The following is a 20,431-nucleotide window of genomic DNA, read 5'->3' as shown; positions in this document are numbered from 1 at the left end:
ATTTGGGGACTTAATTGAATATGCTAGAACACTGTAAGATGAGCATATCCTAATAAATTTTCAATGCAGGAATTTTGGGAGAGGTGACTTTGCTTGTTTTTCTGTTTGGTTATCTGTCTTTTTCTTTTCCCTTCCTTCCTTATTTCCTTCCTTTCTTCTTTTTTGTGGCATTGGAGATTGAATTCTTGAACTCTGGAACTTTAGCATGAAGCAACACCCCCACCTTTTTATATTTTTTCTTTTGAGACAGGGTCTCATGAAGTTGCTGAACCTGTCCTAGAACTTGCAAAAGTCCTATCTCAGCTTCCTGAGCGACTGGAATTGCAGGCATGGGCCACTGTACCTGGTGGTTAGATTTGAGGAAATACAATACATTTATGTATATGCATCTTATCAATTATATATATTTCAAATAACTTCCATTTGCTGATTTGACTTTCCATATCTTAGGCATATCTTTTGAGACAGAAATAAGTTTTTATAGATGACACATAATTTACTTAATGATGAAATCATTTCCACACCCCATTTTTTCAAACTTTTTTTCAACACTCAGATCTTTCAAATGCACTTATGTCCCAGTCATTTAAAAAATATCTGTTTTACTTTGAAGACATTAAAATTTTTTTGTTAGGTAGCACATTACAAAAATCAATAGTTATCACAGTAAAAGTCAGAAGATTTACTACACTTTTATGTGTGTGTGTGTGTGTGTGTGTGAGTGTGTGTGTGTGGTGCTGAGGATTGAACCCAGGGCCTTGTGCATGTGAGGTGAGCACTCTACCAACTGAGTTATAGTCCCAGCCCAGCACTTCATGTTTTTTTTTTTTGGCACCAGGGATTGAACTCAGGGGCACTCAACCACTGAGCCATATTCCCAGCTCTTGTATTTTATATACAGCTAGGGTCTCACTGAGTTGCTTAGTGCCTCACTTTTGCTGAGGCTGGCTTTGAACCCTCCATCCTACTGCTTCAGCTTCCGCAGCCACTGGGATTACAGATGTGTGCACACCCGGTTTAGAACACTTGTTTTTATTTGAATAAACCTATAAAACTAATTTAAATTAAGCCAGGCATCATGGTGTAATCCCAGTGATTTGGGAAGCTGAGGCTAGCCTCAGCAACTAAGCAAGGCTCTAAGCAACTTAGATCCAGTCTCACAATAAAAAATAAAAAGGGCTGGGAATGTGGCTCAATGATAAAGCACCTCTGGGTTCAATCTCCAGTACTGGGAAAGATAAAAGAAATAAAAAAAAAAAAAGAAAAGAAAAGAAAAGAAAAAAAGAGAAACTCTTTTAAATCAGAGAATTTGTAAAGACTTTGCCTCCCGGGGCTGAGGTTGTGGCTCAGAGGTAGAGCGCTCGCCTAGCACGCTTGAGGCACTGGGTTCGATCCTCAGCACCACATAAAAATGAAATAAAGAGTATAACTAATTAAAAAAAATAAAAAATTTAAAAAAAAAAGACTTTGCCTCCCAAAACATTTGGAACAAGTGATTTTTTTTGTGGGCGGGGGGACTAGGGATTGAACTCAGAGGCACCCAGCCACTGAGCTACATTCCCAGCCTTATCTTTTTTAAATTTTATTTAGAGACAGGGTCTTACTGAGTTGTTGAGGCTGGTTTTGAACTTGGGATTCTCCTGTCTTGGCCTCTGGAGCCACTGGGATTACAGACATGAGCCACCTCATTAGGCTTCAGAACAAGTGATTTTTATGATTCTTCCCTTATCTCCTCACAGAACAGTATATATACATATTATAAACAACTAGATGTTTAATAAAATAAAAATTAACCACCATATTACTGACATCCTGTAGCATGTAAAATGCAGTATTTTGAAACACAGTGAAGATAAAGGAAAAGTGGCAGCACCATGTTCCAAATTGTGAAATTTATATTCCCTCTCAATGAACCTAGGATAGGTAATCATTTGTGGTAAGAATAAAGGCCTATTGTCAAGTCCTATGTAGAATTTCGCAGCATCATTTCTTTTTTCCATTTTTTACCATAAAATAAATATAAGTAGAAATTTCCATATTTTCTCCCTTCTCCTGAAGAATACTGAATGTCTTACACACAACACTTGAGTACATGCTCCCAGGTAGAGATCAAAGAGTTAGAGGTAATCAGACAGACTGAAGCTGGCAATTTTAACAACTTTTGTTAATTTAATGGTTTTTATGCACATATTCAAAGATCAATCGAAATAATTTTAACAGTTACATAAGTAGAAGGCAAGTCTCCTCCAAAGCTCTAGGCATTAAGCAGATACTAAGGTTTTAATGAATATTTCATTCGATCTTGATTGGCCTAGGGAAAAATGGTAGAGATGAATTTCTTCTTTGCATATGTGGAAAAAGAGAAACACAATTGCTTCCAGAGAATCTAGGTCCGAAAGAAGTTAGGAGAAGAAATAGGAGAGGAGGGAATACAGCCAAATTGAGGTAAGTCTAACATTTCTTTGTATGAGGTCGCAAACCTCAGGTCATTCAGTGGTCAGTCTTAATGCTGATTCTGTAATGCATTAAGACAAGGCTTAATGATAGTGTAGTGTAACTGTAAAAGAGCGGGATAATATGTATAAAAAAAGAAAAATGCTCCACGACTTAAAATACTGCACAATATGTACAGCTGGCTGCCCCTGAAGCTGGAGGCGAGGGCAGGCCTGGGTCTCTGCACCTGGGCCTGGCTCCACGGCCCCGCCCCGCGGCCGGCTCTCCGCGCAGCCCCGCCCGCCCGCCCGCCCGAGACGCCCGAGACGCCCGAGACGCCCGAGACGCCTGCGGCGGCCGCAGAGACACCGGAAGAAGCTGCGGCTGCTGCGGGAAGTGGCCGGCTCGGAAGGCGGGGATCCCGCGGGCAACGCTGCGGAGCCGTTTTCTGGCCCTCTTGACACGACATCGCTTCTCTCCGAAGACAGGGGGAGGAATAGAGGCATTTGCAGAGGTGCGGCCACAGGCCACTGTTGGCTGCGCTGGCGGGGCCCGCGGGAAAGGCCGCGGAGGTGAGCGCGGCGCTGTCTGGGAGGGGCGCGGGCCCCTAGGGCTCCTCGCCTGCTTCCAGGGCCGCGCTCGGTTCTCGCTCCCGCGCGCCGGGGCTGTGTCCACTGCAGCGGCCTCCTTTTCTCTGTCAGGGGTAGAGGTATGCTCTCGGGGTAAGGGCTTCGGCCCTTCTATACTGTGCGTTGCAGAAATAACCTGGTGGCCCCTCCACCAGGGGTTGGCGGCGCACGAGAACCGGTAGTTAATTTGAGAGAGGGTCCCCAGGGGGCGCTCCCTTGGAAGCTGGAGGCGGGAGGGGTGAGGTGGGCAGAGGAGAGGGTCTCTGTTCCTTTGCTGGCTTTCCCCACCTGGCGGCGAGCCCCTCCCGATGGGCGCGGGCCATTGAAAGCCCCGCAGCGCGCCGGTTCCAGTTCTGGGTTTCGTTTTGCGGCGCTACTGGGGCGGCCAGACCCTTTCGGGCGGCCCCGTTATTCATTGTTGAGGGAGAAAACTGAGGTGTCACCGTCCCTGGAATTTTTCTTAGATCGTGTTTTGTTTGGGTCAAGTCCAGTCTTACCGTCTGTCCATCAGCAGCTTTTGTTTGGAGCAAATTTCCATAATGTTTGATTTTCCACGCTTTTAAATTTTTCTGAAATAACAAAAACACTCTTTTGCACTCAGATATTTTGGGGACTTTCCGCTTTAATATAATCAGTATTAAAAATTGAGCTGGAGGGTGAAATCTTGGCAAGAGCAGAGAATTAAAAGAAGATGAATTTTACTACAGGAATTTCTAGATTTTTGCATACTAGAAATGCGGAATTATAGAATTTTTCACTTCATCGTATTTTTTTCTTAAAGGAAGCTCTCTTACAAAAAGTAATGAGGCTGGCCTCTTTCCATTTCTGATCAAGATGGCATAATTGTATCATCTCGAAGGTCTGACCAAATCATGTTCGTAGCGGGCTATTTAATTTGAACCCAATATAAATATTGTTAGTGATTTCATGCTGTTACTGTAAATAAGGGAAGAATTGGAATCTTATTGAAAAAATGATAAGAAAAAGTAAGTTACACTATGCTGGGAATTTTATGTTATTTCATTTACTTTGTCAGGATTGAATAGAAAGACAATGCAGGAGGATTTGCAAGTTTGAGGTCCAGCCGCAACAACTTGTCCAGTTTGTGTCTCAGAAAATAAAAGGAACTGGGGATGTAATTCAGTACCCCTGTGTTCAATCCCCAGTACCACAAAAGGGGGAAGAAAGAGTACAAAAAGTATTCCCGGATTAAAATATTTGACTTGTGTGCCAGAGGTGTGCTATAGTTATGATTGCTTCTTGTTTTTGATCTAGTTTATTGTCAGCTTTTAGTTTTGTGTGTTTTTTAGCTCTTTTAAAAATTTTTCTATATAATTTATCAATAAATATTTTTACATAACTGCAGTTCAGTGGAATTAGATGGTAATAAATAGGTGATTTAAAAATAGTATTATGGAAATGATAGTTCTTATATTTTGTATTACGACTAGAATTTTCAGTGACCTTTCACTTACACAGTCTTATTTGATCTTCATGCCAATCTTCCGAAGAATGTTAAGAAATAGTCTTTCCCCATGTCAGTAGCATTTCAAGATTGTGTAAGGATCAGAATTTCTTTTAAGCCTGAAATAATGTTGCCAAAGCTGCTGCCTTGATGTAAATTGGAATTCAAATAGTTTAAGATTGGAGCACTGTGACTGACCTATCACATAAAACAGACTGCGGGAAAATGAACTCTGTAATATGCTGAAAGGTTTTTGGTGAGAAATGTGAAATGTCTTTTATTTGTTTTTTTAAAGAAAGGAATGAGTAACAGCTCTATTTCTTTATTATAACTTTAAAAATCTACATGTGATTGTAGGAGCATTTTGATAAGTAGGAAAGTTCCAAAAAGAGCCTGAGATAAGTGCTGTTGGTTTAATTATCTATAAGAAGATACTTGATTTTATGTGCAATATAGTGTGTGTGTGTGTGTGTGTGTGTGTATGTATATATATATATATATATATGACAATTAGTATTATGTGCAATATAGTGTGTGTGTATATATATACACATACATACATTTATATATATAAATGAGAATTGGTGTTTTAAGAATACTTAAATACTAGTGGTATTTAAGAAATAACACATGTATCAAAATAAATATTGCATTTAAATCTTATTTTAAAAGACTGAGTAGGTCATTGGGCACACATCTGTAATCCCAGCTACTTGGGAAGTTGAAGCAGAAGGATCACAAGTTCAAGATCAGCCTCAGAAATTTAGTAAGGCTGTCTCAAAATAGAAAGGGTTGGGGATATAGCTTAATGGTGGAGTGCTTGCCTAGTTTCCACGAGGCCCTGGGTTCAGTCTGGCCAAAACAAAACATAACAAAAAAAAAAAAAAAAAGACAACTAAGAAATTGGTCAGTAATTGAGTTTGAGGGCAAAGCCCTTTGAAAAATCATAAAGAGTGGAACATGGTTTCTGTACTCCAAGATCTTGTACTCAAGCAGGGTAGTTTGTTTTTATACAACTGCAGTAAGTGCCTTATTGGTAATTATAAAAATTCTTGAGAATTTGGGTGAGGGACAGAATTACATGTGATTGGGCCTTGGTGGAAATAGTAATATTTGAGGTGAATGAGGTGTTGTTTTTTTTTCCCTTTTTCATGGTGCTGGGAATTGAACTCAAGGGCCTCACACATGCTAGGAAAGCTCTCTACCACTGAGCTACACATTACCAGCATGATGAGCTTTGAAAGGTTTTGGACAGGTGAACATTGGAGGGTGTTTGTTTGTTTGTTTGTTTGCTGGCCCTCACCTTCCCCATACCAATGACCTAGAGGACATTTCAAATATGAATGCTTAATGGGTTTTTATAAGTCATATTTGTGAAAAGATCAGAATGACGGTTTGGTTGATATAATTTATGATTTATGTAAGTAATAGGAATTAAACTAAGAAGAATTTCTTTCAAGGTATTTGACCAGAAGAGATGTGATCCACATGAATGCAGAATGAGCTGTAATTGGGAGAAGATAGACTAAAAGATTTGTTGGGTGGCTTCAGGTTAAGATAATCTTGACACTGTCAATTTTTTTTTTAAATTGACATGTATTCATTGTATATATTGTTGGGAATAAATACATGCATATAACAGACAGCATCACTTTTGGGACTTCTCTGAAGCATAGATTGAACTCAGACCTTAAGATGACAATATGGGTGTAGATGAGATGCCAGAAAGTGTAAATGAGGGAATAAGGTCAGAAAAGGGAAAAAAGCCAATAATGAATGGAAACCAAGGGCATAAAACTATGGAGACTTTTGTGTAATTGCCTCAGAATTATCTTGCCAATGGCATGGGGCCTTGCTGTTTTTCTACCTACCCTCAGTCCTAACTGATTGAGAGTGCCCCTGAAATACTCCCTGCATATCCCAGTTGATCTGGTTAGAACTACGCAAGCTTTTAAGGTGCTGGAGAACTGAGGAGAGAAGCAGAGAAATAGTTGAGGTAGGAGGCTGTTTGTGCTCCTAGAAACTTCCCAAACAAGTTACAATTGAAAATTGAGGTATGTTGGAAGGATATGGGGCCAGGTAGCAGCTCTGTCTATTAACAGGCATTCTTTTGAATAATCCAGCTGTGAAATGAAAGCCTGAATTTAGCTTGTGTTCTAGAAGTGTGGGCTGTGAAGTGGTGAAAAACAGTAGAATTTGGTAACTGACAGTAAGCAGGGAATCATAAGATGGTACTGAGGTTTGAAAGTTAGATAGCTTGTGATAGAGAACTGACGTCAAATTAGTTATGTCAGAAGAATAAAAGAATCACAGGGTGTTGAGGATAGTAGCAATAGAGTGTAGATGGCTTCCCAAAAGATAATAGGATAGAGAGTAGAACAATGCTGGCACTCCTGCTCCACTTTTTTTTTCCGGGTTGTGTGTGTGTGCGTGTGCACGCTTGCTGAGGATGGAACCTAGGGCCTTGCACCTCCTATGCAAGAGTTCTATCACTGAGCTATTTTTCAAGCCCCCTTCCCTCCAGATTTTATAATGCTTAGCCCATACTTAATTGTAAGCTTTTGTTGAATTAGTCTCTTTGCAGGGCTTGGCACAGTCCTTAAATACAGTATATGGTGAAAATATGGGACCGAATGTAACATGAAATGAGATCATTTCCTATAGTTTTTAATTGTTTATAAAATTATGAAAGAGAATTTAAAAATATTTTTGCTGGAGGTGGTATTTTTATTATTATTATTACTATTATTATTACTTGGTATTATTATATACTTGGTATTTAACCCAGGGGTGCTCAATCTCTGAGCTACATCTCCAACCCTGTTTTTTAATTTTATTTTAAGACAAGTTGTTACTAATTTGCTGAGGTTGACCTTGAACTTGGAATTATCCTGCCTTAACTTCACTAGTTGGTACCACACCTGGATTGACAAACTTTTTCTTCAAGTAGTTTTCACTTGAATGTGGTTGATTGCATTTGTTTTTCCATGTTCCTACATAGCATACATAAGTATTTTTAATGACTATCCCTTAATGCCAGTGTACTCTTTCTTATTAACCTTCTATCTTACTCAGAAGTGAGACTTGGGATGGAAGTTAACATAATCTTATTTGAGCCTCTTATTAGAACTCTGTTGTATTCATATTTTCTCTTTCTGAGGTTTGTCATGATTATGTAGATAAAATTAGAATTCGCCATGCTTTGTCATTCATTGAACAGATTTTTTTTCTTTGTAGGAAATGCTAATTGAGATTTATAAATCTCAAGGGATTTTATTTGATGTAAGTTTTGCCATATTGCAGCTATGTTTTAGGATGATTAATGTGGCACTGTTAATATTAGATTATAAAAAAAGATTAGATTCTAGAACAGGTAGGTTGTAGGTAAAGAATCAGCTAATCAACAATGTAGTTTTCTTAATAAAGCTCTCATTAATTAGACTGTTGAGGACCAATGACACATCTTTCTAGAAAGAGGGAAATAATTTATTACTGAATTTCTTTGTTATGGTTTGAGTGAAAAGAATGATTGGGTAAAAATTTTAGGACTGTTTGTGAGACTGTAATCTTCTCATTCTACAAAAATGTTTAAAGAATAAGAAACATGGTTCTTTAAGATGTTTGTTAACTTCAATCTTCAATGCCTATTACTGAAAAAAAAGCTTGTCAGCAGATTTCATAGGTTAAAATGTCTCCACAAATACTTAGTGTGGTTTGATTCAAAATGAAATATGTTTTTCTACTTGTTATTACACTCTTCACTGATAATCAGTTTTTTTTGGCTTACCTTTATTGGATAGCAGTTTTCTTCTATGATAATTATGGAAAGATGAGTCATTGTATTCTTGCTATTAATATAATTTTGAAGTATAATATTTAAAATGTTCTTCTATACCCTTGAACTAGTTAAATTAGTTGGAACTGTTAGAATCATAGTCTAAGCTAAAACTATTGATAAATCAATTTTTCTATAATCACAGAATCTTGAGTTTTTAGTGTAAAATGCTGTTCTTCGAAACATTTATGACAGTTGGTTGTCTAACCTGTGCAACAATTATGGAGAACAACTTGCTTCTTTGAAAATTTATCTATATTCAAATCAAAATTTTCACAATTGATTGGATTTACAGAAAAGAAAGACTTCTTTGGTGATAATGTTCAAATAATTAGGACACATGTATCAAGTTCTGCAAATTTTTTTTTTTTTGTGTGTGTGTGTGTGTGTGTTCACTTCCTTGCTTTCACTTGTTCCATATAATAGTTATCATTTATTTATTAAATACTTACTATTATCACTCTCTTTTAAGCCCTTTATATGTGCTAAGATATAATGAATGCACTTAAACCAGCTATCCACTTTATTCTAAAACATTTTCTACTGATAATTAAGTAAGAATTTCTCTCTCTCTCTCTCTCTCTCTCTCTCTCTCTCTCTTTTTTTTTTTTTTTTTTGCGGTGCTGGAGATTGAACCCAGGGCCTTGAGTATACAAGGCAAGTGCTTTACCACTGAGCTACATCCCCAGCCCTTGAGTAAGAATTTCATTGTTTTATATATCTTTTATGATCTAGAATCCAAATACTTGAATCCCTTTTTTGTGGACTAATTTAATTTTTAATTTTTAACTTTTTTGGAACTGTGGATTGAACGCAGGGTGGCACTGTCACTGAGCTACAATCCCCAGATCTTTTTATTTTGAGATGGGGGTCTGACCTTGAATTTGAAGTCTTCCTACTTCCTCCTTTTGAATGACTCAGATTATAGGAGTGTGCCATTGTGCCCAGTTTAAAGCCTTACTTTACATGGTAGTTTTGTTTTGTTTTTTTTGGTACTAGGGATTGAACTCCGAGCACTCTCTACAACTAAGTTACATCCTTAGCCCCTCATTTTTTGTTTTGAGACAGGGTCTTGCTAAGTTGCTGAGGCTGATCTTGAATTTGTGATCCTTTTATCTCAACCTTCTGAGGATTACAGGCATGTGTCACCTTATCAATTTAGCTAGTTTTCGTAAATACTTTATCAACTAATGTTTACGATTTTAAGCTTATAATCAGTTTTCAGTAGTCTGCTTTCTGTAACTTTAGTGATATTTTGGTTAAAAATATTGAATAGTTGTAGCTGGGCATAGTGGTCTGTGCCTATAGTCCCAGCTACTTTGGAGGCTAAGGAAAGAGGATCACATGGACCCAGGAGTTTGGGGCCAGCCTGGGCAGCATAGCGAGATCCCATCTGAAAATAAACAACAAAAAGGATTTAGCAGTTCTGCCACATGCTAATAAAGACCTCTGCTGGATTTATATTAATCTTACCTATATCTATTAAATAGTTAATAGTCCTCCTGACATAATTTTTTTTTCTCTGTCACATGAATTTGATTTTGTGTTTGTGTTTGTGTGTATTGTGGTGCTGGGAATTGAACCCAGGTCTCATAAGAGCTAGGCAAGTGCTCTACCAGTGAGCTATACCCCCAGCCCTTGTGGAGACTGATTTTTTTTTTTTAATGAATTACTTGAGTTTTTGACTATAGTTTCTCAATATTAAAAGACTCTCAGTGGGTTACCATGCCTTTATGTATATCCAAAATATTAATAGCATGGGTCCCTGTGCTTTTCCTATATTAAAATTTTAGTATCTGGTTATCTGCTATTATAGGATGGTAGAACAGAATTTCAGGACTGAGCCAGTTGTGGTGGTACCAGCCTGTAATCCCAGCTCCTCTAGAGGCTGAGGCAGGAGGATTAAAAGTTTAAGGCTAGTTTAGTGAGACTGTGTTTGATACTGTGGATTGAACGCAGGGACGCACTGTCACTGAGTCTCATAAAAAAAGGGACTGGGGATGTAGCTTAGTGGTAAATCTGGGGTTCAGTCTTCAAGACCCTCCACACCCAAATTATTTTTTTCCAAGACTGAAACTTGGGAGATTTTAGCACTAGAATATTACCCTCCATTAAAATCAGTATCTTCAGAAGTAGTTTTAAAGCTCCTTAAGTGCAGTTGGGCAGTTGAGCCCCCAAAGCTGTATATTATAGAGCCAATGAATGCAATAATTTCTATCTGGAAAAAATTTCACTTGATATTTATTGTCACTGTTATGGATGAGAACTTCAATAATCCAGTTAGGATAGATAGAAAAAGCTATGTGAAGGCTGGGGCGGTAGCTCAGTGGCAGAGTACTTGCCTAGCACATTTGAGGCACTGGGTTTGATCTTCAGCACCACGTAAAAATGAACAAATAAATGTATGTTGTCCATCTACAACTTCTAAAAATAAAAAAAATCTAAAAGAACTTTTTATCTAAAATTTATGTAAGATTGTAAAAGTAAGAACAGGTGAGGTACAGTGGCACATTCGTAATCCTAGCTACTTGGCTTAGACTGAGGCAGGACGATTGCAAGTTTGAGACTGGCCTCTGCAACTTAGACTCTGTCTCAAAATAGATAAATAAAAAAGATTGGTGATGGAGCTGAGTGGAAGAGGACCCCTGGGTTCAGTCTTCTATACCAAATTAAAACAAACCCTCCGTAAAATAAAAAAGCTAACATAAGGATAAAAATGAGATTAAATTATGGAAAAATCTTAATTTCCATGTAGATTTTGGATTTTCTTGTGCTTCCTTGGTGATTCCCAATCTGTGAGCCACAGGCTTGTATTTTTGAGGGAATCTGAGTTTTGTGGGATCTATGCTGTGGACTAAGATAGTTTTCACTGTTTTGATGTTTAGTATCTTAATACCTATCTCCCCTGACAATTGTGAGACTAGAATGAAAATAGATATGCCTTATTCTGTGTGAAGAACACATTCTTTTGATGTGTACTTTGAGAAGGAATTGAAGTAACTAAGAAATTTTGTCTTGTCCTGCTGAATCTAAGTACTTTCTTTCAATGAATCCTTGTCAAATATAAGAATCATTTTGTTAACATAGTGAATATACTTAATACAACTAGATAACTAAGGACCTTCTATTTTCATAGCATTGTATTTAATTATATGGAATACTATTTAGCCTTGCTACAAATTTGTTACCTTTTATTTACACGCACTGATTCTCTTTAAATTCTCTTTAAGTAGCAGAATAAAGAGAACTTTAGCTTTTTTTTAAACTTGAAACTTAAAAAAATTATTCATCTTTTTGAAAGTTTCTTTTTAATTCACTGATCCCATTTCTTTCCTTTGAGACAGCATTCAGAGCATTATTTAGAAAGCAGTGAGAACAGTTCCATTTCACTGGCAAGCAGCAGAAGTTGTACTTAGAAGGAAATGAATAGTTGGGTTTTTGTTTTTTTTTCTTATTTGAGATGGGTCTTGTTATATTGCTCAAACTGTCCTCAACTCCTGGGCTGGTGACCCTCTTGCCTCACCTTCTTGAATAACAGGAACAACAGGTGTACCAACCGTATACAACCCAACCACTATGCTATGCTTGAAAATGTTTGGTTTAAATGCTTTTTTTGGGGGAAGTGAATTGAACCTAGGGCCACTTTACCACTGAATTAAGTAAATCCCCAGTCCTTTTTATTTTTATTTTGAGGTAGGGTCTCTATAAGTTGCTGAGGGTCTTTCTAAATTGCTGAAACTGGCTGCAAACTTGTGATCCTACTTGCCTCAGCTTCTCTAGTTGCTGGAATTCTAGGCATGAGCCACTTCATCTAGCTTGGTTTAAATACTTTTATTAATGAAGTGAAAAAGGGTTCAGTCCTCACCTTTAGAGATTAAGAAAACCAAAATTAGGATATGAGGATTAAAGATAAAACTATTTAATGGAATTGGAAGCAGAGCAAAAATAGTGGAAAGAATAAATCAATCCCAAACCTGGTTCTTTGCAAAGATCAAGGAACTAGGTAAACCTTTTAAAGAAGGGAAAAGAATGGAGTATAAATATGTAAGATTAGGAAGGAGGGAAATACCATATACTCTTCAAAAATATAGGAGAGATTAACAGAATCATTTTTTTTCCAGATTTACTTGAGAATGTACATGTAATGCTATGATCTCAAAAGTTATTTCAAGAGGAAATGGATGGTGGTATAAAAAAATATGAGTGAAATTTACCCAAAAGATTAAAACTTGAAATGATCAATTTCCATCGATGGATTGAAAAGATGATTAGAGACTGGTCCTTGAAAAACGCATCGTAGCAGATGGTTTTACAGTTGAGTTTCATTTAACTTATGAAGAACACATCATCATAATAATGACGGCTACTCTCCACCATTGATGATGCAAAACTACCCAATGCATTCTGTGACAAAAATGCTACCAAAATAGGTAAATATCATTTATGTATAGAAAGACAAAATCTTTAAATACAATACTAGCCAATAGAATATAAGCATGAAGCAACAGATTAATAACACATTTTGACGCATAGGGTATATTGCATCAATGAAAGCATTGTTAAGTACTAAATCTGTTAATAAATAGGTCATATCAGCAAATGAAGCAAGTAATATATAGTGAGCTGTGAGTAGCTGTGGAGAGGGCATTTGATAAAGTTCATTAAGACTCCTCTCCCCCGCCCCCTGTACTTTTTTTGATGCTGCATAGCAAACCCAGGGCCTTGTGCATACTGAGCTACATTCCCAGCCCCATCAAGTCTTTTTTCCCCCCTTTTGGTAGTGGGGTTTGAACACCTGGTGCTTTACTGAGCTACATCCCGAGTCCTTTTTTTTTTTTTTTCATTCTTTTTTTAATTATACATGACAGTAGACATTTTGATATAATTGTACAAGCCTGGAACATGTCTTACTCTAGTTAGGACCCCATTGTTATGGATGTACATAATGGTGGGATTCACTGTGGCCCAATCCTTTTTATATTTTATTTTGAGACAGCATCCTCCTAAGTTGTTGAGGGTCTCACTAAATTGATGAGGCCTCTCATTAAGTTGTTGAGGCTGATCTTGAATTTAGGATCTTCCTTCCCTGCCTCAGCCTCCCTGGTCCTTGGGATTAGAATCACTGAAATTAGATTTGCTGGGATTACCACTTTGCACCCCTGCCTAAAAACATTTCTAACTAAATGGACAAGGAAGTGATAGCAAGTATCTTAAACATCAGAACCATTAAAAATGGGAAATTGGTGGGGGTGTCCATGATCACTTTTGTATTCTGTGTTGTATTACCAGTTCTATTAAATGCATTAAAATGCCAAATTAAATAATTGGTATCAATATTGGGAAATAAAAGGCAAAATTTATATTTTCTAGTATATTCAGAGAATAGTCAAGGAAACTAAAAGGGAATAGTGAGGAGGTATATTTTGTAACTATAAAATATCAAAATAGTGTCTATAGCCTCTGTACTCAGATTATTATCCTATTAACAGATAGTGGAACAAAATAGATTCTGGAAACTCATTGTAAGCAAACAATAAAGAATAAAGGTAGTGTCTTTATTTTTAATTTTTGTGATACTGGGGATTGAACCTGGGGCCTCTGAGCTACATCCTCTAAGCTCTTTATTTTATTGAATTTATTTTTATTTTTTTGAAGAGAAATCCACAGACAAGGATGAGTGAGTGTAATAGTAGGATTTATTCAAGTGTAAATAGAAACAGAACTCTTGTAGGGCTAGAGGGGACCTGATAGGGCCCCTTTTTAAATTTTATTTTGAAACAGGGTCTTGCTAAGTTGCCAAGCTTGAACTTGTGATTCTCCTGCCCCTGGAATACCTGGAATTATAGTTGTGCACCACCACATCTAGCAGCACATTCTTTTCAATGTGACGTTGGGCAAACTGTATAAGTACAAGCAAAAGAATAAAATTGGGGTCCTACCCTGTACAAAACTAACTCAGATATTTTAAAGATTTAAACATTAAGAGTTAAAGCTATAAAACTCTTAGAAGAAAACATGGAGGGATAGCCAGGTGCAGTGGTACATGCCCATAATCCCAGCAGCTGGGAGGCTGAGGCAGGAGGATTGTGAGTTCAAAGCCAGCCTCCGCTACTTATTGAGGCCCTAAGCAACTCAGCGAGACTCTGCCTCTAAATTAAAAAAAAAAAAAAAAATGGGCTTGGGATTTAGCTCAGTTGGTAGAGTGCTTGCCTCACATGCACATGGCCCAGGGTTCAATCTTCAGCACCACCAAAAAAAAAAAAAGAAAAAGAAAAAGAAAAAATGGGAATGGGTGTGGGGAGGTGCTGGGGATGTGGGTCAGTGGTTAAGCACCCCTGGATTCAATCTCTGATAACAAAAAACAAAAACAAAAACAAAAAAACAACGAAAGAAACCATGGGGGCAGTACTTGGATTTGGCAATGATTTGTTGGATATGTCACCAGAAGCACAAACAAAACTTGAAGTGGGCTTTGGTTAAAGCCACGTTCATCAAGCTCCTTCATATGGCAGGTATTCTGATAGTTGCCTGGGATGGGAATATAAAGAAATGGCAAGACTTCAAATTGTTCACATATTCACTGATTGATACAGGAGTAGGCAAAACTACAAAAGGAAACAGGAAGAGCTGTTGCTGCTGCTGCCTTTTTTATTTTTTCCTTTCTTTTTGTTTGAGACAGGGTCTTGCTAATTTGCAGAGGTTGACCTTGAATTTGTGATATTCCTGACTAAGCCTCCCAAGTTGGTGGAATTATAGGTGTGTGCCACTGCAATGAGATTCATTTGACATTGCTTTTCAATTTTTATTCCAGCCAAAGGATTAATCTTAAAAAAAAAAAAGGATAAAAATGCTTCAGAAGTGGGTAATTTGAATTTCCTCCCTTTTATTTATCTATAAAAAGTGAAATGGGGGTTGGGGTTGTGGCTCAGTTTTAAAGCACTTGCTTCACACGTGTGAGGTGCTGGGTTCGATCCTAAGCATTTCATAAAAACAAATAAAACAAAATAAAGGTATTATGTCTATTTACAACTAAAAAAATATTTTTAAAAAAGTGAAAAGGGATGGGCTGGGGATGTGGCTCAAGTGGTAGCGCGCTCGCCTGGCATGCATGCGGCCCGGGTTCGATCCTCAGCACCACATACCAACAAAGATGTTGTGTCCGCCGAGAACTAAAAAATAAATATTAAAAAAAAAAAAAAGTGAAAAGGGAAGGGGGAAAGATCAGGAAAAGTCATGGAGAACCAATTTATCCATGGGTGTCAATTTAATAAGATGTTTAGATAGAGAAATTTCCAATGTTCAGATTAATTTCAATTATAAAACTTATCTTGGGATGTTTGAAGATATACTCTTGCAGGGCAAACTTGTGAACTTATCATTCATATGTTATTTTTCACTCCCAATGATTTTTAGTATGTTAGCATTTTCTTATTAAAATTTTTGGGTCACTTTTCCGTAGATACTGCCTCATTTGGAAAGCCTTGTGAAACAGGAAAAAAATTCTAACAAAATGTCAGCTTTTCGAAATCATTGTCCACATTTGGATTCAGTTGGTGAAATAACAAAAGAAGATTTGATACAAAAATCTCATGTAAGATGTTAATCTTTCTTAAAAAAAATCATACTTGGCTTTTCTCCCAAATGTGCATTTTAATATTATTTATGAATTCTCATTTTAAAAATGTATGATGTTATTAGAGAATTGTATATCTTTGGCTGTGTCAATATAACAAATATTGTCTTTTTAAATTTCCTTTCATTAGGGTACTTGTCAGGATTGTAAAGTCAGAGGACCAAATCTTTGGGCATGCCTGGAGGTATGTGTATGTATATATATATTTTTTTTTCTTGAAAATTTTGATAGTATAAATGTAGATCTGAATATGATAACCAAAAAAAATTTTGACACTTTAGAATTTCATAAATGAGCATAGTTTTAGACATCACTGTTTGATAACAAAATACTAAACTTCAAATTTTGGAAGAATTTTAACTTAGAAGGCTCTTACAGAGTTTTTAGTCATTGAGATATTTTATGCTTGCTTTTTATTAGAGGTGACGTAATTTTCAACTTAGAGATATATATATTCTGGTTTCATTTTGTACCTGGTACCTTTAAGTTAAATTACTATGAAAAGTAATCATTAAAACATGTAATTAAGATCTGGTTGTAAATATGGTTTTAATGCTATTATACATTCTCATGTTATAAAATATTTTCCTTCTTATATGATTGTTTATAGAATAGATGTTCATATGTTGGCTGTGGTGAAACACAAGTAGATCACAGCACCATACATTCTCAGGTATGTATATAATATATTTTAATACAAAACTTAAAAAAAAAACTTGTTTTGAGACAGTGTAGAATGTAAACGTGTGTGTGTGTGTGTGTGTGGACACGCGCGTGCATGCACGCGTGCTGGGGATTGAACCTGGGACCTTGCATATTCTGAGCTTGTTGTGCTCTACCACTGTACTATTGAGCAATACCCATAAGCTTTTTGAGACAATTTTTAAGATGGCTGAAAGAAAGAAAAAGTCAATAGAGCATTATTAATTCAAGTCATAATTCAAGTTTTTTTTTTTAATGAGTAAAAGTATCTTGGTAAGTAGGGAGGGGAATTGCAAAGAAGACCAATATTAGAATGAACCTATAATTCAGAGAATACTTATTTAAGTATGCATCCAGGTATATTGAGGTGCCTTAATACTCATGGCTGGAATATTAGGAGGTTATGGATTTTGAAATCAGAGCAATATGTAAGTACATGACATGGTCTAGCTAGCTTTATATTTTGATTCATATTGTATTGCCTTTTCCTGTCACCTAACTGGTGTCGTCTTTGTTTTGCTCTGTTTGGTGCTTCCCGTGTAACTCTGGCATGCATCTTTCAATTATTAACATGTTTGGTTTTTTTTTTTTTTTTGGTGGTGTTGGGGATTGAACCCAGGTCCTTGCACATGCTAGGCAAACATTCTACCGCTGAGCCTCATCTCCAGCCCTGGCATGCATCTTTTATAGTATTAGGTAGATTTCACATTCTAAACTACAAGTTTCTCAAACAAACTGTGTCTTAAGATGAACAAAGTAAGTCTCAAGAGAATTAATTAAGCCGAAATACTCAGAACTGCAAGGCATCATTATACATAATTTGCTTCTGTGAAGCTAGAATGGTACTTGCTATGTGTGCCTTGGGAGAACAAGAAATTAGTCACTCACATCATTTTCTGCAGGCAGGGCTAAAATTCTTTTGCAGAATTTAACTTGAGAAAGACTGGAGTTTTATTTATTCAAGGTCTCATATTCCCTATTGCTTGAGCTGTTTTGCTGTTGTGTGCTTTGATTCATGTTAGTTTTGTTTTTTTGCTGTTCTCAGTTCCTAGAATAGTTACTTGCTATTGTCTATCATTTTTTTCTCCTTCTTTCCCTTTTGTTTTTGGAGGGGGGCGGGGGGCAGTGCTGCGTATTGAACCAGAGCCTCAAATGTGTTTTTATCACTGAGCTGCATCCCCAGTTTCATTATTTCTTATATTCTACTTACTTGCTGACTGCAGAGTAGTCTTATACTTTTACATTTTCCCATTTATCTTTATATAATGAATAGTGGGGGGAAATGGGTTATAGAGTAACTTCTAGTGGACTTAGGTATTGTTACTATTCACTATGCTTTAGCAGTTTATTGGAAGAACAGTTTTTTTGAGTTTCTAGATTAGCTCTTTTGGGTATATCACAAATCATCAAAGGCCAGCAGTTTATCTTCTGTGATCTTTTGAAGAAATATTTTCAAGTATATCTAATTGTGGTTCCTCTTCTCCCTCTCCTGTGAAATTATACAGGAGACAAAGCATTATCTAACTGTGAACCTCACCACTCTTCGAGTCTGGTGTTATGCTTGCAGCAAAGAAGTATTTTTGGATAGAAAATTAGGAACTCAGCCTTCATTGCCTCATGTAAGACAACCTCAGCAAACACAGGAAAACAGTGTCCAGGTAATTTAAACCCATTTAGTTAAGATATCAAATAGTTAGCAGTTTCAAAAATTTTCATGTGGTTGAAATTTGAAAAGGAAGCCTTCCTAACCTACTCATATTCTAAAAATGTCGCAATGTGTCACTTTTCCTTTTTGGGAGGAGTATAGAGTGATAGATAAAGATGAGATTGAAACCCACCTGTGAGAAGATGGAAAAGCAGGCCAGGCATGGTGCACACGCCTATTACTTCAGCTGTTCAGGAGGCTGAGGCAGGAGGATTGTAAGTTTGTGGCCTGCTAGGGCAACTTAGACCTTATCTCAAAATAAAATACCAATGAAAAATATGGGGAAAAAGGAAAGTATTGATTAAAAACAAATAAGATGGAAAAGTACCTAATGATCTGAAAAGAAAATGATTTAAGTATTTATTTTATTTCTAGCAAACCTGATTGTAGGATGGTAGGCCTTCTTTGCTAGAGAATGGAAGGTACTAATTCAGTTCCCTTTTCCTTATTCCCTCCCCTCTCTACCTCCATTTTTATTACTGTGAACTTTTTACTAATTTCTGAAAACTAGATAGAATATAATGAAATATAGTATGTCTTAAATTAGAGATTTTTCTCCCTTTGGATCAAGAGACTTAGAGTACATGTATAGACTTACGAAGATTGATCACCTAATTTTCATAATTTCCAGTCATATAAAAATAAGAAAAAGGAAATTATAACAGTTAACTGCGAACTTATTCTGATTATCATTTGATTAGATTTGATTAACCCTGAGGCTTCTTTTTCCTTATGTGTATTGTAAAAGTTATGTTGCATTTGTATTTGGTTCCTTTCTTTATGTGTGTGTGGTACTAGGATTTAACCAAGGGGTATTTTACCACTGAGCCACATCCCCAGCCCATTTAATTATTATTTTTTTGAGACAGAGTCTCATTAAGTTGCTGAGGGCCTTGCTCATTTGCTGAGGCTGGCCTCAAACTTGCCATTCTGCTGTCTCAGCCTCCTGAGTTTCTGGTATTACAGGAGTGCGCTGCCATGCCTGGTTCTAAATTTGATCTAGATGCCAACTCAGATTTTTCTGTTGTATCTTTGTATCACATTTTGATGCTTGATATTTGTGACAGTAAATTGCTTGCCTTACACACTATAACTAAGATAAGTAGATTTTAGACAGGGAATGTTTGTTGCATTGCCAGATTGACATTGAATGGTTCCAATAAATTATCACCATTACTATTTCTTCCGCAAGTACCTACTTATTATTCACAAGTATTTAATATATTTCAAAAGCTTTAATACTTTGAAAATAGTTTTTTTTAAAGAGAAAGAGGGAATATTTTTTAATATTTATTTTTCAGTTTTCGGTGGACATAACTTCTTTATTTTATTTGTATGTGGTGCTGAGGATTGAACCCAGCTCCCCGCGCATGCCAGGCAAGCGCGTTACCGCTTGAGCCACTTCCCCAGCCCCGAAAATAAGTTTTTTTGATTCTTACATTATTAACAAAAGTGTGATGTGATGTGCTGACTAAAATTTTAATCATGTAAGAAACTGATCACAGTTTATAAAACCAAAATTATTATTAGCATTACTTACTAAAAGTAAATTAAATAAGATATTTGTTCCCATTTCTTTTTTTATTTTTTAGTTGTATTGGATCAATACCTTTTTATTTATTTATTTTTATGTGGTGCAGAGGATTGAACCCAGGGCCTTGCATGTGCTAGGTGAGCGCTCTACTGCTGAGCCACAACCCCAGCCAATCTGTTCCCATTTCTGCCAAAATAGATTAAGATTGAAAATTCTAATGAATTTTGAATCTGGTAGAATAAGTGTACTGATACTTAATTTCATACAGCTTCCTGATGAATTGGAATATTTTATTATTCAGAAGAAAAGTTATTTTTATAAACTTCTTTAGAAGTGCAGAATTTATAGGCTGTTTGAATTCTGTTCACTTAAGTATTGATAACAAAACATTGGAAACCTTGCAAATGTCATTAAGATTTTTTCAGATTGAAGTGAACATGTACCATTTTTATAAAACAATTATTTTATAAATACAAGCGAAAATATGAAACCTAT

The 20,431-nt window shown here is 36.5% G+C and overlaps 1 protein-coding gene across 9 annotated transcripts in view; it reads left to right on the top strand.

Moving 5' to 3' along the window:
* Window positions 1–2,769: 2,769 nt before the first annotated feature.
* The window catches only part of Usp33 (ubiquitin specific peptidase 33), a 51,189-nt gene continuing 33,527 nt past the window's right edge, over window positions 2,770–20,431 (top strand). For 2 of the 9 annotated variants that reach the window (XM_026409189.1, XM_026409162.1), the window contains exons 1-6: window positions 2,860–3,005; window positions 12,484–12,792; window positions 15,822–15,953; window positions 16,126–16,179; window positions 16,606–16,668; window positions 18,203–18,355. In XM_026409189.1, coding sequence (XP_026264974.1) covers window positions 15,873–15,953; window positions 16,126–16,179; window positions 16,606–16,668; window positions 18,203–18,355 — 351 coding nt within the window. In that variant the 5' untranslated portion in view covers window positions 2,860–3,005; window positions 12,484–12,792; window positions 15,822–15,872. Of the gene's footprint in view, window positions 3,006–3,039; window positions 3,143–12,483; window positions 12,793–15,821; window positions 15,954–16,125; window positions 16,180–16,605; window positions 16,669–18,202; window positions 18,356–20,431 lie in introns of those variants that run through there. The other 7 variants (XM_026409215.1, XM_026409208.1, XM_026409167.1 and 4 more) reach the window with 6 other exon arrangements.

The sequence above is a fragment of the Urocitellus parryii genome, chromosome 11, assembly GCF_045843805.1.
Source record: "Urocitellus parryii isolate mUroPar1 chromosome 11, mUroPar1.hap1, whole genome shotgun sequence".
Lineage (NCBI taxonomy): Eukaryota > Metazoa > Chordata > Mammalia > Rodentia > Sciuridae > Urocitellus > Urocitellus parryii.
Note: the sequence above shows the minus strand (reverse complement) of the source record. Positions and strands in the feature narration are given on the sequence as shown.